Genomic DNA, 27,447 nt, shown 5'->3' with positions numbered 1-27,447 from the left:
AACCAATCTATAAATGAAAATTTGGAAGAGTTTATTCTGAGCTGAAATCTGAGGACCATGGCCCGGGGCCTTTCTTCCCAAAGGAAGAAAGGGCCCCGAAGAAGTGGGGTGCACAGAGTGGTTATATACCCCCAGAGAGGATGTTTCACATAGGATTGAAATGTCGCTTTTACAATAGTCGCGAGACTGCTCTGTCGCTTTTACAATAGTCGCGAGACTGCACAGCAATTGATGAAACAGCAGGTAGGTCTTCTGTCTCAGTGAACACAGCAGGGTGGCAGTCTGTTGTCTCTAACCGAGTGGTCACAGGTGAGCTGGGTGGTCAAAGGTGAGTGCAGCAATCAGTTCCTAGCCTAAGGAAAGATGCTTATCCCTAAGGAAATGCCAATGTGGGGGGAAGTTGCACCTGTATCTCAAGGGCCTTTTGTTCTTGCCATAGGAAATGTTTTAAAGCAGATATGCAATGCGTACTCAATGGCCACAGTCAGGCCCTTTTGGAAAAAACAGTCAGGCCAAATTAGGTTTACACCACGTCTTCCTCATATACTCCAATATCTCCTATTGCTTGCCATTTTTATTTGTCAAAACATATGTAGATCAGAGCCACAAAGAAGGAGCCCCCAATTTTCTATGAAAAATATTCGTAGAAACTTGAGTCTTCAGTGCTGGACATCGTGTAGCCTGTATTTGCCTTTTTCGGTCCCAAAAGGAAATGTTATGCTAATAAAGTACTTGTGGATTTAGGAGAAGACACTGTTCAAAGCAATCAGTGACTAAAGGTATTGCTGAAACTGAGGATGTATTTATCAAGGGGGCAAACAGTGAAGGCAATGCTTTAGGAGGTGTTCTTGGAAGAATAGCTGTCTGTATTTATAGTAGGAAAAAGCAAAGGCTTCTTCATGCCATGTGCTCAACAGGACAAAAACCAGTGCCAAAGGCACAGTTGAGAGACCTACTTTATTTCTTTGAACATATTAAGAACACCTAATGTGTATTCATTGTCGGGAGCTACTTTCTCCTTTGCACAGGACAGGGAAGATTTTAAAGAGAAAAGACCTTTGTAGAGTCAGCAAACTGTGAAATAATTGTGATGGAATTTTTATTTTTATTTTACTTTATTTTTATTATTTTTTTTTTGAGGAAGATTAGCCCTGAGCTAACTACTGCCAGTCCTCCTCTTTTTGCTGAGGAAGACTGGCTCTGAGCTAACATTCATGCCCATCTTCCTCTACTTTGTATGTGGGACGCCTACCACAGCATGGCTTGACAAGCGGTGCCACATCAGCACCCGGGATCCGAACCAGCTGCCGAACCACCCGATCCTGGGGCCGCCGAAGTGGAACGTGCACACTTAACCACAGCACCACCGGGCTGGCCCCTGTGATGGAATTTTTAAAGACCAAAAAAAAAAAAAAAGCCAAGGGCTGACTCTTTATGATTGCTAAGTATTGCTGCATTGGTTATTGTTATCGCTACATTGGTTATTGGGGATGAGCGGAAAGGGATTGTGGTGGCTATGGGCATTAAAATTATTCTGGAAAGGATTCATGGAGATGAGTATGAAACAATTTTGAAGGAGGAATGAGAAACAGTAAGACTTTGGGGTAACTTGGGTTAATCTTTCTGGCAAAGAAGTTAGAATCTGGAAAGATAGACTCTCACCTGTAAGCAGCAGCCTAATCTGGTTTGTTGTTCCAAGGTTATCGATATTCTGTGGAGTGATCCCAGAGGCAAAAGAGGCTGTTACCCAAACACAAGTCGAGGAGGGGGCTGCTATTTTGGACCAGATATTACCTCCAAGATTCTTAATAGATACCAGTTGAAGATGCTTGTTAGGTCTCATGAATGTAAGCCCGAAGGGTACGAAATCTGCCATGATGGGAAGGTAAGCTGACATTGTTGGTGACATCATCACAGATATCCTCCCCCCAAGCAGAGTCTTTTTTTATAGGATGTGTCTGACGTAGAGGCCCATGGGAAGATGTTTTCCCTAGTACCAAAACAAAAGGCCATACTCTGGTGGACAGAAATAGGAGACTGTAGGGTTCATATAGGTTGTTTGTAGAGACCTCACTGTCCCTCATACTGAGAGCTATTTGGTTTGTTTCTCTTATCTTCCCTAACCTCAGATGGAAATTCTGACACATGACACCAAGTACACTCATAGAAATGCTTTGTTCTTTACTAACCGCAAGGCAACTCTCTGGTACAGTCAGGTTAAGACTGCACTTACCCTCACAGAGGACGTGGAAGGCAGCAGGGAGACCGGTTTGCTCTCTCCCACCTTTTTGTGCTTTCCCTTTGCAGGGCAGAGCCACCAAACATACTTTCCTTCCATTCACTGAGTAGGTGATCTCTAGCAAGGCACTCGCTGAGGTCAGTTTAGCTGCAGCCGCTAAAATGGAGCGTGTTGTGCTCCTTCAGTGGTGTCTGATAAGGCTAAAAGAGGTGAGGACTGAGGAACTGGTTTCTTGTCCCACATTGTCCTCGGATGCCCCTCTTTCTAATAGTGAACAGCAATAAATAAAAAGGAATATCAAATTATGTGGCATTTCCTTTTATTTAAATACTTTCACTTTTCTTAACTCTGTTCATTTGAGGCTCATACTAACATTGTGAGATGGTTAAGGCAAGTGTTATTTAGGATTTCTTTGTAATAAGCAAATGGAGAGGAAATAGCAGTGGCTTGTCTGAAGTGACATGCTCATTAGGGCAGGACTGGTTTCCTGTCACAGACTAGTATTACCCTCCCATCCTCCACCAGGGCTCCAAGGCTGGTTCCTTCCCAGCAGAGTGGTTGTGTGTGATCCCTTATTCTAGCCACTCTCTCTCTGCCCTTAAGGCACTGGTTTTGTGTGAGGCCCTAAGCCCTCTAAATCAGTCCGTTCCAAGCAAAAAAAAATGTGATACTAGACAAGTTTTATTTGAATGTTCAAATATCACAAGGAAAGAAAATAAAGGCTTGCCCTCTTGGAAAATTAGAATTTGCAAAATTGAGCATTAAGGAGTATTCTAAGATATGGAACTAAAATTGTACACAGGATTGCAAGGCCATGAACTGCAAGGATGAGTGGCTAGAAGTTAATACTCCTGGGGACACTGATTTAAAAGCCTTGTTTCTCTCTAATGGAGTCACACGAAATCCCATCAGATTTAGATCATTTGTATGGATTTTGAACTTTGGTTTTTGCTTTTTAAGAATTGAGCTATTTCTGATTTTATTGAAGGACCTTTTGAGGACTAACTCTCTGTGAACCTGACCCTCTTTTTCTTTAATCAGGTTGTTACTGTATTTTCTGCTTCCAATTATTATGAAGAAGGCAGCAATCGAGGAGCTTACATCAGACTGGGCTCTGGTATGACCCCTCAATTTTTCCAGTACCAAGTAACTAGGGCAACGTGCTCAAGGCCTCTTTACCAAAGGTGTGTATACTCTAAGGAGAATTCTGAGTGCTGGTACTGGTGACCAAGTAGAACCAGTCCAGAGTGACTAAGAGCAGCCACGAGAATGGAGACAAGCACTTATTGGTTACTCATTGGTAGAAACAAAATGGAAATAGTTTCAGACACCAAGCAGTGAATGTGCTCATATTTGAAACCAAGAAGAGAAATTTTCTTTTTTTTTTTTAAATTTAAAAAAAATTTTTTTTCTTTTTTTTTCCTCCCCAAAGCCCCCCGGGACATAGTTGTATATTTTTAGTTGTGGGTCCCTCTAGTTGTGGCATGTGGGATGCTACCTCAGCATAGCTTGATGAGCGGTGCCATGTCCGTGCCCAGGATCCAAACCCCAGGATCCGAACTGGTGAAACCCTGGGCGGCTGCAGTGGAGCTCGCGAACTTAACCACTCGGCCACGGGGCCGGCCCCGAGGAGCAATTTTCAATTCATCTATTTCTTTAGATGGATAAAGCATCTACAAACAGTCCTTAATTGAATGGAAAAAAAAGAAGGTCCCTGCACCCACCCAGTCCCATAACCTACAGTCTTCTCTGCTCCCAAACAGCTCAATCTGCTCTTGCCTCTTCGTTTCGTCTCTACCCAGAAGTGGATATGACAAGAGTCGAGTGTGTCTCTCCATGTAATGGTGTTCTTAGCTTATCTTCCTTTTCTCCCTTTAACATAATATTTTTTAGATTTTTTCATTATAAAATGAATATGTTTATTCTTAACAAGTGAGACAAAACAAAGATGTACAAAGAAAATGTTAATGATTTTTTCTCCTCCTACCTCTCAATAATCCTTTTTGCAGAGGCAAGTGAAATGAATATCCTGGAGTGGACCCTCCCACCCTCTTCTCCTTGCTCCTACAGAAATAGACAAGCAATGATTCATCCATTGAATAAAAATTTTGAGCACCTACTGTGTATCAGATACTGTTCTAGGCACAGGTGATACAGCAATAAACAAAATAGACAAAAGTCCATTCCCTCATCAAATGCATATCCCAGTGGGAGAAGAAAGGCAGTAAATAACATACGTACATTTTTTTTTTAAGGAAGACTGGCCCTTAGCTAACATCTGCTGCCAATCTTCCTCTTTTTTTGCGAGGAAGACTGGCCCTGAGCTAACATCTGTGCCCATCTTCCTCTACTTTATATGTGGGACGCCTACCACAGCATGGCTTGACAAACGGTGCTGTGTCCTCACCCGGGATCCGAACCGGCCAACCCCGGGCCGCCGAAGCGGAACGTGTGCACTTAACCACTGTGCCACCGGGCCAGGCCCTGTACATTTTTTTGACAAAGATAGAATCATACTGCACACTGTCTTGTGCAGCTGACTTTTTCCCCTAAAGATTATATTGTGAACATCACTCCAAATTAGTATATATGGACCTAACTCATTTTTTTAGCAGATGCATAATACTCTGTAGCATACATGTGCCATAACAATTATGGAGTGACTAATTCTTGTTCAACTGATGGCCATCCAGATTGGTTCCAGGATTTTGTACCTAAAAATAATGCTATAACAAACATACCTCTGTGTGTGTGTGTGTGTATACATACATACATATATCCATAAGTCTTAGTGCTTTTTTTACATAAGATTTCAGAATGTGGGATTTATGGATTTGTATGTTTAAAATTTTGCTAGATACTCCAAAAGAATTGTAACAATTAACAATCTGAAAAACAGCATACCAATATCTTTACATCCTCTTTAGTCTCAGATATTATTACCTTTCTTATTTCTTGCCAAGCTGCTGGATAAAAATGGTAAATCTCATAGTTTTAATTAGCATTTTTTAGACAGCTGAGTTTACCCATCTTATGTTTTGGGACACTGCATTTTCTCTTCTTTTTGTATTATTTTCTTCTATTTATATCATTCCCCCATTTTATATTGGTTTTTGTTGGTCATTTTCTGATCAATTTTTAGGAGTTCTTTGCATATGAGGAAATAAAGGATTTTTATGGACATGTCGCATATATTTTGTTGGTGTCTTGATTTTGCTTTAGTTCTATGAAATTACATTTATTTATCATTTCATTATGACTTTTGGATTTTCACCTTTGTTAGAAAAATATCTCTACAACAAATTTATATAAATATATATAAATTAATCTCGTTTATTTAATTTATAGCTTTGTGAGATATAATTTACATACCATAAAATTTATCAATTTAAAGTATACAATTCAATGATATTAGTGTATTTACAGAGTTGTGCAACCATGACCATAATCTAATTTTTGAACTTTGTCGCCATCTTCAAAAGGAAACTTATACTCAGCAGTCACTCAGGTAGTCACCTACCCCATCACAAGCTCCAGGCAACCACTAATCTATTTTCTGTCTCTATAGATTTGTCTATTCTGGACATTTCATGCAAATGGGATCACAGACTATGTGGTCTTTTGTGACTGGCTTCTTTCACTCAGCACAATGTTTTTGAGGTTCATTCATGTTGTAACATGTATTGGTACTTCATGCCTTTGTATGGCTGAATAATATGCCATTGTATGGACATAGCCACATTTTCTTTGACCATTTATCAGCTAATGGAAATTTGAGTTTCCACTTTTTGGCTCTTATGAATAATGCTGTTTTGAACATGAGTGGACAAAGTTTTGTGCGTACATATGTTTTCATTTCTCTTGGGTATATACCTGAAAGTGCAATTGCTGGATTAAATGGTAACTCTATGTTTAACATTTTGAGGAACTTGTAAGCTTTTTTCCCAAGGGGCTGTGCAATTTTACATTCCCACCAGCAATATATGAGGATTCCAATTCCTCCATGTCCTTGCAACCCTTGTTATGATCTGTCCTTTTGATTATAGCCATCTTAGGGGATGTGAGATAGAATCTCATTGTGGTTTTGATTTGCATTTCCCTAATGGCTAGTAATATTGAGGATCTTTTCATGTTCTTATTGGACATTTGTATATCTTTGGAGAAATGTCTATTTCAGATCCATTTTCTATTTTAATTGTTATTACTCTTTTTATTATTGCATTGTAAGAGTTCTTTATATATCCTACATATGTGTCACTTATTAAATACATGCTTTGCAAATATACTCTCCCATTCTGTAGGATGTCTTTTCCCTTTCTTTCTTCTTTTTTTTTTGGTGAGGAAGATTGTCGCTGAGCCAACATCCATGCCAATCTTCCTCTATTTTGTATATGGGATGCCACCACAGCATGGCTTGATGAGCGGTGTGTAGATCCATGCCTAGGATCCAAACCCATGAACCCCAGCCCACTGAAGTGGAGTGCATGAACTTAACCACTATGCCACTGGGCTGGCCCCTCTTTTCCCTTTTTTGATGGTATGATTTGTAGCACAAAAGTTTTTAATTTTGATGAAATTCAATATATCTGTTTTTTTCTTTTTTTTGCTTGTGCTTTTGGTGTTGTATCTAAGGAGACATTGCCTAACACAAAGTCATGAAGATTTATTCCTGTGTTTTCTTCTAAGAATTTTATAGGTTAAGCTCTTACATTTGGGTATCTGATCCATTTTGAGTTAATTTTTGTGTGTGATGTGAGGTAGGGGTCTGACTTTATTCTTTTACATGTGGATATCCAGTTGTCCCAGCACCATCAGTAGGAAAGACTATCCTTCCCCCATTTAATTGTCTTGGCACACTTGTCAAAAATCGATTGACCATAAAGGTACAGGTTTATTTCTGGACTGTAAATTGTATTGCATTGATCTATATGTCCTAATGCGAATAACACATTGTCTTGATTACTATAGCTTTGTAGTTAGTTTTGAAACTAGAAAATGTGAGTCAAACTTTGTTCTTTTTAAAGATAGTTTTGGTTATTCTGAGTCCCTGGCATTTCTGTATGAAATTTAGAATCAGCTTGTCAACTTCTGCAAAAATGTCATCTGGGATTTTGATAGGGATTATTTTGAATCTGTAGGTCAATTTGGTGGCTGTTGCCATCTTAACAATATTAGGTCTTCCAATCCATGAACATGGAATATTGTTCTCTTTATTTAGATCTTCTTTAATTTCCTTGAACAATGTTTTGTGTTTTCAGTGTACAAGTCTTGGACTTCTTTTGTTAAATTCACTTCTAAATATTTTGTTCTTTTTGGTGCTATAGTAAGTGGAATTGTTTTCTTAATTACAGTTTTGGATTTTTCCTTTCTAGTGTATAGAAATACAATTGATTTTTGTACATTATGCAATCTTGATGAACTTGTTTATTAGCTCTAATAGTTTTCAGTGAATTCCTTGGGATTTTCTATATACAAGATCATATTATCTGTGAATGGAGTAGTTTTACTTCTTCTTTTCCAATCTGGATGCTCTTTATTTTTTTTTCTTGCTTAATTGTCCTAGCTAGAACCTCTAGACCAATGTTGAAAAGAAGTGCTGAGAGCAAATATCTTTGCCTTATTCCTGATCTTGAGAAGGACACATTCAGTCTTTCACCATTAAGTATATTAGCTATGTGTTTTTGGTAGATGCTCTTTATCAGGTTGAGGAAGTTCCCTTCTATGCCTGGTTTGTTGAGTGTTTTTATCATGAAAGAATATTGGATTTTGTCAAATACTTTTTCTGCATCTATTGAGACAATCATCTGGTTTTTCTCTTTTATTTTATTAATATGGTGTATTACTTTGATTGATTTCAGATGTTAAGCAAACCTTATATTCCTGGGATAAATCCCACTTGTTCATGGTGTATAATCCTTTTTATGTGTTGCTGGATGCAGTTTGCTAGTATTTTGTTGATTTTCCATCTATATTCATAAGAGATATTGGTCTGTAGTTTTCTTTTGATCTTTGTCTGGTTTTGGTATCAGGGTAATACTTTCTTCATATGATAAAATGGGTAGTATTCCCACCTTGTCTGTTTTTTGGAAGAGTTTGTTGCAAACGGTTGGTATTAATTCTTCTTTAAGTGTTTGGTAGAATTCACTAGTGAAGCCATCTGGCCCTGAGCTTTTCTTTGTGAGAAGTTGTTTGGTTACTTATTCAGTCTTTTAACTTGTTTTAGGTATGTTTAGTTTTTCTATTTCTTCTTAGTCAGTTTTGGTAGCTTATATCTTTATAGGAATTTATCTATTTCATGTAGGTTATCTAATTTGTTGGTATACAGTTGTTCATAGTATTCCCTTATAATCTTTTTTATTTCTGTAAGGTCAGTTGTGATGACCTCTCTTTCATTCTTGATTTTAGAAATTTGAGCCTTCTTTCTTTTTTTCTTGGCCAGTCTAGCTAAAGGTTTGTCAATTTTATCAATCTTTTCAAAGAACCAGTTTTTGGTTTTGTTGATTTTCTCTATTGTTTTTCTATTCTCTATTTCATTTATTTCTCCTCTATTCTTTCCATCCTCTGCTTGCTTTGGGTTTAGTTTACTCTTTTTTTTCCAGTTTTTGAAGGTAAACATTATGTTATTGATTTGAGATCTTTCTTCTTTTTTAATATAGGCATTTATAGCTTTAATGTTTTCTCTAAGCACTGCTTTAGGTACATCTCATATGTTTTAGCATGTTGCATTTTAATTTTTATTCATCTTAAAGTATTTTCTAACTTCTTTTGTGATTTCTTCTTTGACTCATTGGTTAGTTAGGATTGTGTTGTTTAATTTCCTGATATTGTGATGTTCCCAAATTTCTTTCTGTTATTAATCTCCAATTTATTTCTTTTGTAGTCAGAAAAGATACTTTGTAAGATTTTAATTATTTTAAATCTATTTAGGTTTATATTATGGCCTAGCATAAGATCTGCTTTGGAGATTTTTCCATATGTGCTTTAGAAAAATGTATATTCTGCTGTTGTTGGGTAGAGTATTTTATGCATATATATTAGATCTAGTTGCTTTATAGTGCTGTTCAAGTCTTTTATAGCCTTGTTAATTTTCTGCCTAGTTGTTCTATCTATTATTGAAAGTAGAGTATTGAAGTCCCCGACTATTATTGTTGAATTATCTATTTCTCCCTTCAATTCTTTCAGTTTTTACTTCATGTAGTTTTGGGTTCTCTTGTTAGGTTCATAGATGTTTACAATTGTTTTATCTTCTTGACTGATTGACTCTTTTATCGTTATAAAATATTCCTCTCTATGTCTAGTGACAGCTTTTGTCTTAAAGTCTATTCTACTAGTATGCCCACTCTAACTCTCTTGTGGTTGCTGTTTGCATGGTATATCTTTTTTTATCCTTTCCCTTTCAAACTTTTTGTATCTTTGAAACTAAAGTGTGTCTCCTGTAGACAACATTTAGTTGGATCTTGTTTTTTTAATCCAGTCTTGATTTTTTAATCCATTCACATATGATGTTATTATTGATATGGTTGGATTTACATCTGCCATTTTCCCTTTTTTGGGGGTATATGACTCGTGAGTACTTTGTTCCTCTGTTCCTCCTTTATTTTAAATTTATTTTTGTAAATGGTCTGATATAGGAGTTTAGCATTCAGACAGTTAGCCAGCTATACTAGCACCATTTAAAAAAATTGTCCTTTTCTACTGAATTGTAATACCTCCTTTGTCATATTTATTGTTCCCATATATAGTTCTCTATATTCATGAAATTTCTATTATGTTCTACTCATGTATCTGTCTTCTCTGTTTTGTTTCAGTAACTTTATGGTAAATTTCAATATCCTTTATAGCAAGTCCCTCTTTATTTTCCTTCTTCTTCAAAATTGTCTTGTATATTCTTGGACATTAATTGTTCATGTGAATCTTTGAAATAAGAAACACCATTGGTAATCCTTTTTAAAATTTCACATAATATGCACGCACATACAAACATATACACACATTCATCACCTAGTAACATGGTATGTGTGAAGCTAGACAATTCATTTAAAGTAGAAACTCTGGTAAGTGGTAAATAGCACATTAAAATGAAACAGAACAGGATGATTTATGTAACTTTAACTTAATAACTGTTTTGTTAACATAGGGTGAATATTATGGAAAGTAGTGCCATCAGGATATTAAAAGAGAGACTGATTTCACGAAAAACTGACCTCATTCGTGCTTTCCAACTTCAAGACCGCAATAAATCAGGTAATAAAATTATGTAATGCTTTCCATTTCTTAACATACCAGGTTACATACAGATCAGTTTTCATTTTCTTTGCTTCCTTAAAATTTCAGTTTTCTATTTTTACTAGCGAGGAATGATAGAGATAAAAATAAAATATAATCCATTATATGCTTAGAAAAAGGCATATTCCTCCTTTTCAGTAAGCTTCTTTTAACTTAAAAAAAACAACCCTGATTTAGATTTCTATTTTGGTAGTATGTCAGACTAGACACCCTGGAAGGCCCTCCTGTTAAGAAACAGCTAGATCCTAGAGGATACAGAATTTTAATGCATTTATCAGCCTTCACAGTAAGATAAATCTCTAAGCTGCATCTTCTCTCCCCATGAAAGGTTTTTTGAAACCACATGTGGGTGCATGGAGCAGAAAGCAAGCACAAAAGGCTGGATTTTCCTGGGGGCAAATGCTAATATCAGTGTAGCAATCAGTCCTGAGACTAAACCATAAGATAGCAGAAAGATGGATAACCTGAATTTGAGACTTCCACATTAAACCTGGACCCTCAAAGTGGCTAAAGTAGTCCTGTGTCTGTAGTGCCCTCTGACTCCTGGCAAGCAAATGCAAATTTATCTTCATGGGGAGCATCCCTAATTTTGGCCACTAGTATATCCAGAGATAAAGATCAACCATGAGCTCACAACCAAAGATCACTAAACAAACAAGGAGACAAGCTATCATGAGTAACAGCAGAAACAACAAACAACAGATTTAGTTCTCCAAAGTCATCAAATGTTGGAATTATCAAATACAAAATAAAAATTAGCTAAGAAATGTTTAAAGAAATAAAAGAATGCATTTGAAAATGATTTGAAGAAGAACCAAATAGATATAAAAACATACTAATATACTTGTTTAAAAAAAATAGGGGCCCCATGGTGGAGTGGTTAAGTTCACACACTCTGGTTTGGCAGCCTGGGGTTCTATGGTTCGTATCCTGGGTGTGGACTTACGCACTGCTCATCAAGCCATGCTGTGGTGGTATCCCACATGGAGGAACTAGAATGATCTACAACTAGGATATACAACTATGTACTGGGGCTTTGGGGAGGGAAAAAAGAGGAAGATTGGCAACAGATGTTAGCTCAGGGCCAATCTTCCCCACCAAAAGAAAAGCACATCTTAAAAAAATAAAAAGGAGAAGATCATTCATTTGCAGTCCTATTTGACAGGATGTCAAATCTATAAGCTTTTCCATGCCCTGAAATGCTGAAGTCAAAATGTTTGGTCTGATCAATTTTCGAGAATAAAAAAATTAAAAAAAAATAACGGGTGGCTTAAATAGAAAATTACACACTGCTTAAGAAAGAATTAGAAAGATTAAGAGTTATGAACAGTAAGATGAGGAGGTTTAACATACATCTAATCAGAGTCCCAGGAGGAGAGAATGTAAGAGAGGATATATTTGATGTGATAATGGTTGAAATTTCTCCAGAACTGATGAAAGACTCAAATTCACAGGTAAAGAGGAATAATGATTCTCGAACAGGATAAATAAAGTTAAATCCACACTGGCACACCCTTGTGGTAAAACTACAGAGCACCAACAGCAAAGAGAAAATCTTAAAAGCAAGCAGAGGAAACACACATTGCTACAAAGAAACAACAATTAGACTGATATCAGACTTCTCAATAATTGCAATAGAAGCCAGTAGACAGTGGAACCATACATACAAAACATTGAGAATAAAATTTAGAAAATATATAACATGAAAACACTAACAAAAACAAAATCAGAACAGTTCTGTTAATAACAGACAAAGAAGGCTTGAGGGAAATATACATTACTAAAAATAAAAAGGGACACTTTCTAATGATAAAGTATTCAGTTTGCCAAGTGAATCTATTCTAAATGTGTATGGACCTATTAATATAGCCTCAAAAATATGTGAAACAAAGATGGACAGAACAAATAGGAGTATAAAAATCTACCATCCTAGTGAGAGATTTTAATACTCCTCTCTCAGGAACTAAAAAAAGAGTAAACAGACAAAAAGATTAGCAAACTTTCCCTAAAAGACATACATAAGAACTCTGCATCCACCATTGCAGAACACACATTCTTGTCAAGCACAAATGGAACATTTACAAAAATTGACTGTAAATTGAAACATAAAGCAAATCTCAACAAATTTTGTATTGGAAACATACAGAATAAATTCTCTGACATAGTGAATTGAGCTACAACTCAATCACATAATGTAGTCAGAAAATCCCCTTGGGCTTGGAAATGAGAAATGTACTTCTTCTTTAGATTCCTTTGACCCCTGGATCAAAGAAGAAATCATGGTAGAAATTAGAATGGTGAAACTGAATGATAATGAAAATGCAACATATCAAAACTTATGGGATGCAAATTAGAGAGGCATTGATAACCCTAAATACATATATTTTTAAAAGATGAAACTATGATCAACGAAGTGAAAAAATGGTTCTTTGAAGAAACTGGTAAAGTTGGTAAAACCCTGGTAAGGAGGGAGGGAGGGAGAGAGAGAAAAACAAATAACCAATGTCAGCATTGAAAGGGGAGACATTACTACAGACTTTACAGATATCAAAAAGCTCATAAGGTGTATTATTGTGGAAACTCTTATGCTAATGAATTGAAACTTCAGATTAAATGGACAAATTCCTAAAATATATACGTACACACACACTCACAAACTTACAAAACTGACACAAAAAGAAATAGAAAATCTGGACAATCTTATAACTATTGAAGAAATTGGATCTGAAATTTTGAAACTTTCCACAAAGAAAGCTTGAGCTCAGATAGCTCACTATCACTATTACAATATACATTTAAGAAAGAAGTAAAACCAATCTTACACAAACTCTTCCAGAGAATAGAAATAGAGGGAACACTTCCAAGATCATTTTAGGGGATCAGCATAATCTTGATACCCAAACCTAACAAGAACATTATGGAAAAGGAAAACTAAAGGCTAATCCCACTCATAAATTTAGATGAAAAAAATCCTAGATGAAACATTAGCAAAAAATTAATGTATCACAACCAAGTTTGGTTTATTCTAGGAATACTGGCAATTCTAGGTTATTTTAACATTCAAAAATCAATCAGTGTAGGGGCCAGCTCAGTGGTGTAGTGGTTAAGTTCACACGCTCTACTTCAGTGGCCTGGGGTTTGCAGGTTTGGATCCCGGGCATGGACCTACATACCGCTCATCAAGCCATGCTATGGCGGTGTCCCACATACAAGATAGAGAAAGATTGGCACAGATGTTAGCTCAGTGACAATCTTCCTCACAAAACCCCCCCCCCAATCAATCAGTGTAATTCACCATTTTGACAAAATTAAAGAAGTCATATAATTCTCTCAAAATAAGAAAAAATTGTTGTATGTATTTCATCCTGGTTTCATGGTTTTAAAAAACATTTAGAAAACTAAAAATAGAAGAAAACTTCCTTAACCTCATAAAAGATATCTACCAAAGCCTATAAAAAATAGTATACTTAATGGAGAAATGTTGAGACCTTTCCTTCTAAGATTTGGAATGAGGGAAGGATGCTGTGGTAGGCTGAATAATGCCTCTTCTCCCAATACGTCCACATCATAATTCCCAGAATCTGTGCATGTTACCTTATATGGCAAAAGGGACTTTGCAGATGTGATTAAATTAAGGATCTTGACCTGTAGAGACTATCCTGCATTGTCTAGGTGGTCTGATGTACTCACTATGATCTTTATAAAATGGACCTAGGAGGAGTCAGAGTCAGAGGAGAAGGTGATGTGATGATGGAAGCAGATACTGAAATGATGCACTTTGAAAATGGGGAAGGTGCCTCAAGCCCAGGAATGAATATAGGTAGCCTTTAGAAGCTGAGAAAGGCAAGGAAACAGATCCTCCCTTCGGAGCCCCCAGAAGGAACCAGCCCTGCCGACACTTTAACTTTGGCCCAGCAAAAGTGGTTTTGGACTTCTAACCTCCAGAACTATAAGAGAATAAATTTGTTTTATTTTAAGCCACTAAGTCTGTGGTAATTTGTTACAGCAGCAGTAGGGAACTAAGACAGATGCCCACTCTCAAGATTCTGTTCAACATTGTACTATGGATGCTAGGCAGTGCAATAAGGCAAGTTAAATAAAATGATAAGAATTAGAAAGGAAGAAATAAAATGTCACTATGGGGGGCCAGCCCCGTGGCTGAGTGGTTAAGTTTGCACGCTCTGCTTCAGTGGCCCAGGGTTTTGCTGGTTCGGATCCTGGGTGCAGACATGGCACCACTTGTCAGGCCACATTGAGGAGGCGTCCCACATGCCACAACTAGAAGGACCCACAACTAAAATATACAACTATGTACTGGGGGGATTTGGGGATAAAAAGCAGGAAAAAAAATGTCACTATGTATAGACAACATGATTGAGAATATAGAAAACGCAAATAAATCCATAGAAAAACTATTAGAGTTAATAAGTGAATTTAGTAAGTTGTAGAACACAAGGTCAATACACAGAAATTGATTGCATTTCCATATACTAGTGTAATAGTCAGAGTCTATTCAGGAGACAGAAACCATATCAATAATTTGAATATGCAAATTTAATATAAAGACTTATTAACTAGTAAAAGGTAATTAATTACTAAAAGGGATAATAGAGAACTCTAAAGAATAGAGAGATAGGAAGTGTAGGGAGCAGCTACCATCTCTAAGGCTGAGAGAGAGTACCCAGGAAGGAACAAGCATGGAAGAGTCCCCTACTCTCCACCAAGGCTAAGATTCAGACCTCATTAGAGAGAGTGTGACTGTGGCCCACTGGATGGGGCAGAAGTTCACTGAGGTGTCTCAGGTCAGAGTTGGTCTGTAGCTAGTAGGCCAGGACTGGAGAGGATGGAGCCACCCACTGGGGTTCCAGCAAAACACCCACTGGGCTGTGTACTACTGTGTCTCCCACACACTGCTGGCAAAGAAGCAGCCACCCACTGTGGTGTCAGTGAGATTGACTAGAGACTGGGTGCCACTGCATTTCCCACACACCTCTGGCAACCATGCTGTGCTGGAGAAGTGAAGCACATCAGAACCATTTCTTCTGCTATCTTAGAACAGTCTTCCTGTACCCTCTACTGAGAAAGCCTAACATTATACCAGCTGCCAAAGGAGAAATATTTACAGGGTTCAGCTCCAGTATCACAAAACAGGGCAAAGAAGGGTATATTTGGAGCTGAGTGGGAATAAATTGATAACTGGTATAGCTAGCAATTAACTTTTAGATAATGAAAATCTTAAAAGATACCATTCACAATAGATAATCAAGTACAGAGGGAGAAATCTAATGATTGATGTATGAGATTTCTAAAATATTATTAAGAGAAATTAAAAAGGACTGAAATAAATCAGTGGATATTATGTGTTCAAGGGCCAAAGCTGTCAAGATATAAATTCTCCTCAAATTGAGCTATAGGTTCAATGTACCAAAGTGGCATGTAAAGAAATGTTCTTAGCAGCACTGTTTGTAATAGCCCCATACTGGAAATAACCCATTGTCCACTAACAGTAGAATGGATATGTAAATTGTGAATATTCATACCATGGAATACTATACATCAATGAAAATGAAGGCACTACAACTAAATGGAACAACATAGCTGAATCTCATGAACTTAGTGTTGAGCAAAAGAAGCCAGACTTCCCCCAAAATATATACTTTATGATTCCTTTTACATATAGATCAAAAAAGGCAAAAAGTAAACTATAGTGTTAGAAATCAAGATGGTGGCTCTCCTTGGGAAAGTGGGAGGTGATAGTAATTGCGAGGGGCCACAAGGGGGCCTTTTCCATATTGGCATTGTTCTACTTCTTTTCCTTGGTGGTGGTATATAAGCATACATAAGAATTCCCTTTGTGATAATTCACTGAGTTCTGTATTTGTTTTGTGAACTTTTCTGTGTGTGTTAAACTTCAATAAAAAGAAAGAAGAATTATGTCCTTAGCGGGTAAGTGTGTGGGCAATGGTCTTGTAGGAGTATAAATGGATACTCTTTCTTGAAAGCAGTTTGGCAATATATATATCAAATTGATATATATATCAATATATATCAAGCCTTAAAAATGTGTATACCCTTTGCTCCAGCAATTTCACTTCTATAAATGATCCTAAGAAAATAATGGAATAGTTTCCTAGCCATTAAAACGATGATGTAGAGCTATGTTTATTAAACATAGATGGATGTCCATGATTTATTGTGAGTAAAAAATCAGGTCAGAATAAATATGTTTATTGTGTGTGTGTATTGCCATATGTAATACATGTATATAAAATATATGCTAGAGTACAATGTGTATTTGGCTTTAAGAAAGAAAATATATATATACATTTATATATGTATACATGTTTATATACATAGAAAAACACTAGAAGTAATAATATTGTTTTCTGTTTATTCAAAATCATTTCAAATGAGCATATCTTTAATAATCAGAAAAAAATAAAGATATTTATATTTTGAAAACCTACATATAATATTAGGGGATGAAAGGATATTACCTAGGAAATGAGAAGTGAATAATATGCCAAAATATTAAAAATAAAAGTAATCTTTTCTTTTTTATATCCTTTTGTGTTTTCAAATCTTCCATTATAAGCATACCTTACTTTGTTAATCAGAAAAAGGGAAAAAAAAATCCAACATCCAAAGTCTGATTGCTTCCACATGACAGTGAGGGAAAGATCTGTGGAGCAGTGAGGACTTTCTTAGTCATTCCCTCTCAGAGCTGGCAGTCTGGAAGGACAAATCATAATAGGGAGCAGGAGGCACCCAGACCTCAAAACCCCAGGCTGCCCACTGGCTCCACCAAGGAGGTTGCATCTCTTTATCAAATTAGCAACCAATTATATGGGCTTTTTCCTTCTTGTTCTTGTTAGGAAAACTTTCTCTGGGCCAGTGGGCTTTTTCCATGGAGAACGTTTTGGGGCTGAACTTACCATGGAGATCCCTGAGTTCGCATCTGGTAACCACAGACAAAGATGGAAACGTTGACTACATGTCCAGCTTCCAGGATGTTCACATTCAAAAACCTGTGAAAGAGGCAAGTGGAACAGCCCCAGCCAAAACCTGGTTGGAGCGAAACACCCTTTGGACAGCCTACAAGAGTAACTTGGTCCTTTCAAAAGTTGGGAGTGAAATTATTTAGTGGATGGGAGTGGCAGTCTTAGGAAAGACCTAAGGGGGATCTCCCAGGTACATTGCGATCTGTTCCAAAAATGTGTGCGCTCTAAGAATAGGCAAAAAGAAAAAAGAAGAAAAAGCTTCTGCAAGCAAATCAACATCAAATATGTGATTTTCTTAAATGCTGTCCAGCAGAAGGGCAAATGTGACATCCATTCTTTCATATAACACACCCCTTAAAATACTCAACATATTCCCTAGTAAACTGTGAGTATATAGATTTACTGACCTGACGTATTATACCTTAAAGATTTTTAAAATTTAGAATCCCTTATTAAAATGGGAATACCCCAGGGAGAAGTGTCAGACATGCAGTACTTACTAGTTAACAACTCATCAGCAATTAAATGTAACATTGGGCTGGAAGTGAGCCGATGGGAACCAGCACTGGGGTGACTGTAGGGAAGACGAGAAGCTAAGAGCAGGGGAAGGGAAGTAAAAGTGCAGGTGGGAGACTAAAACATCCACCCGGAGGAGGCTTTTGGCTTCACTTACGAGGCAGTTTGCATGGTGACTAAGCTCATAGGTCTTGGCTTCAGACAGCTGGGACTCAAATGCCGCTTACCAGCTAAGGAAACTTACTTTACCTCTGCTTTCTAATCTGTAAAATGGACATAATAATAGTTCTGTTCCTTGGGGCTGTTGTTGAGGACTGAATGAAATAATCCATAGAAAGCTCTCAGGGCAGAGCCTGGCACACAGATGTTCTCAGTAAATGGTGCCTGTTGTTATTTACTGCTTCCTGATTCGCTTTGGCCCTGTCCCCTGAGGACCACAGACTGCAGATGCTTCAGAACACCAGAGCATGGGCTTTTGTCTGATTAAAGAGGGTTGGCCTCCAAGGTGGGCCTGCCTGCTCAAATTTCTATCTAAATCACATACTTTGAAATGGTGATGATGTTTGGTGTTTGTTACGTTTACTAAAATTGATCTGTGTTATTAATTATATATACTTTAACATTTAGAAAATCTTTATTTTAGGCTCAGTCTACTCTAATTGAAACTCTGTACAGACACCGAACTGACCTGCAAATCATCTTTAATATCATTGACTCTGATCACTCAGGTAAATGAATTTTGAGTAGTTTAGTAGCAGTAGAAAGCAAAGGCTAGTCTCCTTCTCTGAAACCAAGACTCTGTTTTCATCTATTGTGTTCTTCATCCAAACTTGATTTAACTTGAGGTGTGTGTGTGTGGGGGGGGATAAACTCATATTTAATATTATTGTTATTTTAGTTTAGCCATAAAGTCTGTATTCATGACCATATGGTCCTATATAGGCCTATGTAGCCATTAGTGAGACAAGAATAGCTGCTTTATAAATCATCAGCACAGATGAAAAGATAACTCACTGTCCATTTAAACATCATAGTTACTCTTGGCAATACAAATCATTCCTCGAGTTCTGATTCTGTTTTTGGGACTGAGGGCTATGAAAACTCATTTTCTGCTTAGCTTTGATGCACGATTACTTATTTGAAACTTAAAAAAAATCATCAGAGGGGGCCAGCCCGGTGGAGCAGGGGTTAAGTGCGCATGTTCCGCTTCGGCGGCCCGGGGTTCACTGGTTCGGATCCCGGGTGCGGACATGGCACCACTTGGCAGGCCATGCTGTGGCAGGCGTCCCACATATAAAATAGAGGAAGATGGGCACAGATATTAGCTCAGGGCCAGGCTTCCTCAGCAAAAAGAGGAGGATTGGCAGATGTTAGCTGAAGGCTAATCTTCCTCAAAAAAAAATATCAGATAATCCCCAACTGCGGAGACCATTGAACACCAAAAAATCAATAATCAAAACATGAAAGTAAATTATTGGCTATAAAAAATGGCAGAGCCATTGTTTGCAGTCCTCTTATTGAGTCCCAGGTTATCTTCTCCCTCTGCTTTGATGTTGCTCTCTTCTCTGCCCTCCTTCCATGACTCTCTACCTTAGATTTTAGATCTTGTAATTTCTATACCACATATAGTCCCACAGTCCACAATCTCCCCCTGTCCCTTCACTGTTTACTCATTCCCGCTTCAGAATAATCTCAGGATCACTTGGTAGTTGAAAGTGACAAATTGTTTCCTATGTTTAAAATCTTACTTTTCCATTTCCTCCAGTGTCTTAATGGTCAGGCATGTTACTGAGCTTCTAATTGGGACTATTTAACAAATATGGCTTCCCCACCCCTGCCTTAGGTGGGTCTTAAAATGAACACTCACAGCCTTCTCCTCTATTCTTTTAGGCCTGATCTCCATGGAAGAATTTCGTACCATGTGGAAACTTTTCAACAGTCACTACAGTGTTCATATTGATGATTCTCAAGTTGATGAACTCGCCGAAAGAATGGACTTAAACAAAGATGGAAGCATTGACTTTAATGAGTTTTTAAATGCTTTCTATGTAGTGCATAAATTTGATAAGTTGCACAAATCAGATAGCACACTTGCTTAACAAGAATTAGAGCTTTCCCTCCTTGTAAACAGTTGGGCCCAAACCACTGACACAATCTTTTCCAGGACCTTTGAAATTCAGTCAATAGTAGAGAAAAGTAGACCCCAATCCATGCCACGAGCAGATGTATAGTGTGGGTATTGGAATCCCTAGTAAGCTGTTATTGGGAAGACTAGGTTAAATGGCAGCTGATAGGATTTGGCTCTGGTGTTAGGACCTACACATTGCCAGGTAGAAACTGGGTTTGAGTTGAGTGTTGGTCTCTTGGATGCTACCTTACCCGGAGAGCAGAGCAGTTTGGAAATACACTGAAAGGAACCCACAGAGCAGCAGAGAAAAGTGAAACATCTGTGAGATGAGAGGAGGAATACCAAACTCTTAATGGAATAAAATATTTCCGCCTTTAAAATATTTCCATCTGTAATCTTCTTTGGCGATACTGTAAGCCAATTGTGGGGAACCACTCTTCAGGGATGGGGGTCATATCAGATTCTTGGGGGAAGCTGTGGAAGTATATTGTTTGAAAAAGCATATATATATATATATATATAATTTTTGTCTGTTGGAAATACCAAGTGAATACATTCAGATTGAGCCCTACAATTAATAGGGTTTGACACCTTCATTGGTAAGATGGGGCCTTGGTTATGCATACACTGTGCAATTCTGCTATTCTGATTGCATATCAAACATAATAGGAAATTTCTGTTTAAAGGCGATTTGTTTCATTTTTTCTAAGTTTGAGACCTTCAAGATCTATCAATATGCCAGGTTAAATATCTTGCAAACCTGCCTGCTACACACCCCAGAAATAATGGATAGAATATAACAAATAGCTTTTTTAAATGCATAGCTGAGCTAGCAAGAAAGTAAAAGAAACCCCTAGAGGGCATGAAAAAAAGAGCATAATTAAAACCATAGCAATATTCATGTCAGACAGGATCGACTTTAAGGTAAAGAATGTCATTAGGGATAAAAAAGGTCATTGCTGAAGGCTAAAAGGAACGATTTACCAGGAAGAGATAATAAACTTATATGCATCTAATAACACAGCTTTAAAATTTATAATGCAAAAATTGACATAACTACTAGGAGAAAGTGATAGAGGGAGTTTTTAATATACCTCTGTCAGTAATTGATCATGTAAACAAAAAATTAGTGTATAGAAGATTGGACAACCCGATTAATCCACTTGATCACATAGGTGTGTGTGTATACTTGGCAATCAATTTTAGAGAATACACGTTATTTTCAAACATAATGGAACATTTATAAAAATTGATTATGTATTAGACCACAAAACATATCTCAAATACCAAGCAATCAATAACAAAGATACTACATTCTCTGATCATAATGCAATTAAATTAGAAACAATATAAGAAGATAACCATATTACTGAGTGAAAAAGAAATGGAACTGTAGCTCTACCAGAAATTGCTAAAAATAGTTCACAAGAATACTGTGAATAACTTTATGCCATTAAAAAAGTGGGTAAATGGCTTATTTCCTAGGGGAAAATATAATTTACTAACGCTAACTCAAGAACAAAAGGAGGGTCTGAAGACACATACAACCATTAAAGAATGTGATGACTTTGTAATGTGTCAGTTTGGCTAGGCTGAACTAGCTCTCTCAGAATTCTCTTTCTTCTATGTTTCTAGTTAAGGTAGACCACAAGGGAGATTCTTTAGAGATTTGGAAGGCAAAGGGAAGTAGTAGCCACTGTGTAGCTCCCACATGCTGTTGCTGAGTTGCCGATTCACCTTGGTGTGAAGAGGCGGCTAGGTCTGAAATTGCTCTATGTTGCCCTGGATCCTCTGTCAGTGTCTCTGATTCCTGAGCCAGGTGTGTGTGTTTAGCTCCGTGATAAAGGGCCCTGGCTTCTGCACGATGACCTCATCACCAAGGCCAGACCGGATAAGAATGGACTCAGGCTTCAGTCTGTCCTTGTGGGATGCCAGCTTTGCTCGTGGGTTTGCACCTGCTCCTGGTCTTCCCCTCCTGACCACCTGCCCTGTGGACTTTGAGCCCCAGCATCAGGTATGGCGTCTACAGCCTTACTCCCGTACTTGCATAAGCCACTTCTACGGGTTTTAGGTATATACATCTACTCGTTTGGCCTCTGGTTGAACCCTGACTGATGCAGAATTTGGTACTGACAGTGGTTCCAGAAGAACAGAATCTTAAAGTGCACTGAATATGTACAACCTAATATCTACAGAGCTTCTGTCCCATTATCTCATGAAAATCCACGGATAATCCTGGGATAGTGGTTTTAAGAAATGTCCAATCCCTGGCAGTACTGGATGAGTCTTTTTTTGTTGCTTCCTGAATGTCTTTTGGTTATTTACTCTCAGGGTTTCTTTCTGGAACTCTCATTTTCTTCCTTGGGCTTCTAATCTCTGGAATTAATTATATGCCTTTGTTGGAAGTTGTATCCATAAATATTTTGATTTTACTAGATTGTCATTTAATGTTGTAAAACTTCTGCCTGACACATGAGTTGTGCTTAATCACACTTAAATTTTACATTTATTAGTTTGTTGGCCAGTCTGTTTTCTTCTAAGAAAATCCTTGTTCTTATCCTTTGCTTATTTTCTAATAGCCATTTGTCTTTTTCGTACTGGTTTCTAGGAACTGTAAAACTCTTCTTGATACAATCCTCTGTTCTTTGGGAAGCAGATATCTTCTCTCAGTCTGTGACTTGATTTTTCACTTTCTTCTGACATGTATTTTCAAGGAGAAGTTTTAAATTTTAATTTATCCAGTTTGTCAGTCTTTTCCTTTATAATTTGTGCTTTTTGCATCTTGTCTAAAAACAGAAATATCCTTTCCAACCCTGGAAATATCAAAAAGATACAGTCAATCCTTATTATGCACAGATTCCATACCTGCAAATTCACCTACTCACTAAAATTTATTTGTAACCCTAAAATCAATATTCATGGCGGCCATGTACAAAGTGTTGAAAATTTTGAGTCGCACATGTTCCCAGCTGAGGTCAAACCTGTCGCCGCTCTGCCTTCTTCCAGGTCTTGTACGGTAATCAAGTGTCCTCACCGTTTATTCAGTGCCACATTTTTTGCATTTTTGTGCTTTTTGTGGGTGATTTTGCTGTTTAAAATGACCCCAAGCATAGTGCTGGAGTGCTGTCTAGTGTTCCTCAGTGCAAGAAGGCTATGAGGTGCCTCCTGGAGAAAATACACGTTGGATAAGCCTCCTTCAGGCTTCGTTAGTTACACTGCTGCTGGCTGAGTTCTGTGTTAATGAATCAACAATATATACTAAATGAGGTGTCTTTAAACAGAAATACATAAAACAAGGTTATGTTATTGATCCATTGATGAAAATGCTGTGACCAGAGGCTTGCAGGGACCTAACCCTGTATTCCCCAGGAGCAATGCTTCAGCATTCGCTAATTCAGTGGTCACAGCAATTACATAGAACAGAACTACCACAGGTAACGAGATACCACAGGTGACTGTCTTCTCCAAAAGTAGTTAAAGTTTTGCTTTTCAACAGCATTTGGCTCTTTCATCCACTGGAGATGACTTGGGGGTGTGATGTGGAGGCACCATTTATTGACTGGTTCATTCTTTCTCACTAATTTGGAATGCCACCTCTGTCACACAGCGAGCTCTGTTTCTAGGCGCTCTGTTATGATCCAGTGTCTCTTTGGTCTATCCTCTCATGAGCACTGCGTGTATGAAATACTGCAGCTTATCGTAGTCTTGACATCTGGTATTATGAGGCCCTCCCCCTCCCCCACCTGTATTCTTAAGAATTTCTTTGATCCTTTAGTCCTCTGTACACATTTTAGGATCACCTTATCAATTCTGTGAAATCCCCTGTTGGATTTTGATGGGAACTGCATTAAATTTATAGATTAGAGAGAATTGCCATCTTTACGATATTGAGTCTTCCTATCTATGAACATGGTGTATTTTTTCAATTATTTTAGTCTTCTCTAATGTCTTTTTTTTTTTTAAAGATTTTATTTTTTCCTTTTTCTCCCCAAAGCCCCCCCGGTACATAGTTGTGTATTCTTCGTTGTGGGTTCTTCTAGTTGTGGCATGTGGGACGCTGCCTCAACGTGGTCTGATGAGCAGTGCCATGTCCGCGCCCAGGATTCGAACTAACGAAACACTGGGCCGCCTGCAGCGGAGCGCGCTAACTTAACCACTCGGCCACGGGGCCAGCCCCTCTAATGTCTTTTAATAAGGAATTTCTCATTATCATTCTTATAGTCTTTTTTAAAAGATTTATTTCAAGATGCATTATGGGATTTTTTGGTTCTATTTTATTTTTTTCAGTTCTGCCTGCTCTTCTTTCATAGGGTTTAGTTCTAAGGATTTGATTGCTTCCTTTCTCGTCTGTAGTCATTTTACACGTATTTCTTTTATAATCTCTTTCTGGTTGTCTCGCCGTATTTGGAGTTCAAGGGGGTATAATGGCATGTTGGTCGTGTGTGCGGACTCTTGATCAGTTGGGATCATTCGCTTATGGGCGTTGTCATTTTTTATAGTGAAATCATCAGCAGGGCTTGTATTTTTTCCTGTGAAAATCCCATGATATTTGGGATGTGGGAGCATCTCTCCAGAGAAGTATTTTGTTTGCTTCTGCCTTGTGCCTCAGGGGTATCACTGCTTGAGGAATAATTCTTCTGTTACTTTTTAGTCTGGAGTTTCTGAACTACGTGGGTAGAGTAAAAGCAGTGTGAATTGTGGTCCTGTGGTTTTGAATTCTTGGAGAGCTTTTCTTGTTTTCCCACCCAAAGTCCTGTGTCCTGTGGTCTCTCTTGTTTTTAAATCGTTTCATAAATAGACTAGTCCTTTGAGGGTCTTGGCTTTATGCAGAGTTCTTAGTTCCAACTCCCTACCTCCCAAAGCCCGAAGCCTCATCTGCTCCCGGCGTGTGGGAATTAGCACCACAGCCCTGGATTCTGGAGATAAATGCCCCCCTTAGTCAAGCACTCCCTCCTCTGCTTTTTTACTTCCCTCTTTGTTTCTGGCACCTGGGGATTTGCTTTTATTACTTGTGAGCCTAGCTGTACATTTAAAATAATTGTTACATTTTACCCAGTACTTCTAGGTGATTATAGTAGAAGGATTTTCAAGTTGTCTGAGTCCACCATATTGCTAGAAGCCAATAAATAGACTTTTTGTATCCACTGCTATTTGTTAATAATCTCGAGGCTTCATATTCTTGCCTGGATGATGACTGAATGGTTATAACATGCCGTGGCACTTGACTTGAGCAATGTGTGTCATTCACTAGGTCTCAGTTTTTAAACTTTGATAGAACTTATTTCTGAATAACCTTCCTCTTTAATGTTGTTTTTACATAAATTGGATCATATTATAGATTTGTTTTAAAGAGGGGCACACTTTTTTCCCTTTCACCTTTCTTCCCCCAACATAAGCGTGGCCCTCACGTGATCATCCCTTCTCCTTGACCTAGGGAAGCCATGTTAACTCACTCTATGGCCTTCCCCATTTCATCTGTCCCATGTAAACCTACACAGACCTATGTATGTCCTCATATATCGACATACACACTAACACATCATCAAGGTGGTTTCATTGTTGTGTGCTGCATAAAAATGGGATTATATTAAACATAATTTCCTGCATTCTGCTTTTCTCAACCAACAATACCTCGCTGAAATCCCTGCAAGCTATAATGACTCTAATTTTTCTTTTTTGAATGCACAAATCGTGAGTGTACTGCTTGGTGAATTTTCACAGTGAATACACCCATGTAAGCAGTACCCAGATCAGGAAACAGAACATTACCAGTGTCCCAGACCGCCCCCATGCCTCCTTCAATTTACCTTCCCCCGACCCTCCACCCTGCCCGAGGGTAACCTTCATCCTGATTTGTAACAGCACAGATTTTTTAGCTTGTTTTGTGCCTTATATAAATGGAACTTTTCAGTACATATTCTTCTGTGCAACATTATATTGATGACCTTCATAATGTTGTTGCATGTAGCTGTAGTTTGTTCATTCTGGTTACTGTATATCTCACTGTGTGAATATACCAGAATCCATTGATCCTTTCTACTCCCGATAGTCTTTAGGGTTCTTAAGGACAGTGCTGCCATGAACATTTTTTTCATTAACTTATTCTTTTTAATGGCTATATAATAATTCACTGCTATGGAGGACCACCCTTTACTCAGCCATCTGCTTTTAATAGGGGTTTACTTTGTTTCCCGCTCTTGACCACTAAGGCAAAGCTGCAGTAAATATTGCCTATATGTCCCTACATGGGGGCACTAACCCATCCCTGCTGATGGGATAGGCTGCCAGGAGTCGAATTGTTGCTTAGTATAGTAATGGTCTTATAAAATTAAGAGCTGTTGCTCTATTATCTGCCAAAAAATCTGTGGCAATGCCATTTCCATCAGCAATGTATGAAAATTCCCTTTTCCCTCATCTCCACCAGTGTTAGATGTTATAGTTCTATGTTTTGTGAATCTGATGGGTAGAAAATGTTATCTCCTAAGTAATTTATATTCCCCGATTACTAGAGAATTTGAGCATCGTTTCATGGGTTTGGACTTGCTCTTCTGTGGATTGTATATTCATATATTTTGCTCACTTTTTCTTTGGGGCTATTCACCTTACCAGTTTGTAAGATATTTTTGTATATTTTAAAAGTTAGTCCTTTGTCATTCATGTTACAAATTTTTGTCCACATCTGTTGTCTATTGACTTTGTTCATGTTACCTTTGTCATACAAAAGTTTTTATAGTTTAAATAGTAAATTTGTCTGTATTTGCTTTTATAATTTCTGGACTTGTGGAAGGTCTTTCCAATCTCTCTGGGTGATAAATTTACTCTCTTGGATTTTCTTGCAAGATTTTTATTTTTTGCATTTAAGTCTTTACTTCCAGGAGTTTATTTTTATATATTGTGATGTGTGCTTTATTTGTATTTTGGGTACTCTCTTTGCAGACTCATTTATTGAATAGTCCAGGCTTTTCCTACTGAATTGAACAAGCACACTTGTCATATGCTAATTTCTCAGATGCACTGGTGCCTAATTCGAGATGTTCTAGATATTTCCATTAAGTTTCGTCTATTTTTATACTAATATTATGTTGATTTGATTTTTTTGTGGCTTTATAGAATTCCCTGATAGCTAGTAAGGCAAGTCCCACTCTATTGTTCTTTTCAGTTTTCTTAGCTATTTTCAGACATTTATTTCTCTATATGAATTTTAAGATAATTTTATACAATTCCAAGAAAACCTGTTAAGATTCTAGTTGGAATTGAATGAAATTTACATTTGGGAA

The 27,447-nt window shown here is 37.7% G+C and overlaps 1 protein-coding gene across 5 annotated transcripts in view; it reads left to right on the top strand.

Annotated features, from left to right (window-relative positions):
- PPEF1 (protein phosphatase with EF-hand domain 1) overlaps window positions 1-20,535 on the top strand; it is a 121,738-nt gene extending 101,203 nt beyond the window's left edge. For all 5 annotated transcript variants that reach the window (XM_046672691.1, XM_046672689.1, XM_046672690.1 and 2 more), the window contains 6 exons: window positions 1,700-1,885; window positions 3,281-3,423; window positions 10,377-10,483; window positions 17,401-17,564; window positions 18,686-18,770; window positions 19,933-20,535. In XM_046672691.1, the coding sequence (XP_046528647.1) occupies window positions 1,700-1,885; window positions 3,281-3,423; window positions 10,377-10,483; window positions 17,401-17,564; window positions 18,686-18,770; window positions 19,933-20,141 (894 nt within the window). In that variant the 3' untranslated portion in view covers window positions 20,142-20,535. The remainder of the gene's footprint in view (window positions 1-1,699; window positions 1,886-3,280; window positions 3,424-10,376; window positions 10,484-17,400; window positions 17,565-18,685; window positions 18,771-19,932) is intronic.
- The last annotated feature ends 6,912 nt before the right edge of the window (window positions 20,536-27,447 follow it).

The sequence above is a fragment of the Equus quagga genome, chromosome 10, assembly GCF_021613505.1.
Source record: "Equus quagga isolate Etosha38 chromosome 10, UCLA_HA_Equagga_1.0, whole genome shotgun sequence".
Taxonomy (NCBI): domain Eukaryota; kingdom Metazoa; phylum Chordata; class Mammalia; order Perissodactyla; family Equidae; genus Equus; species Equus quagga.
The sequence above is the reverse complement of the archived record's forward strand: the minus strand, read 5'-3'. Positions and strand labels throughout refer to the sequence as shown.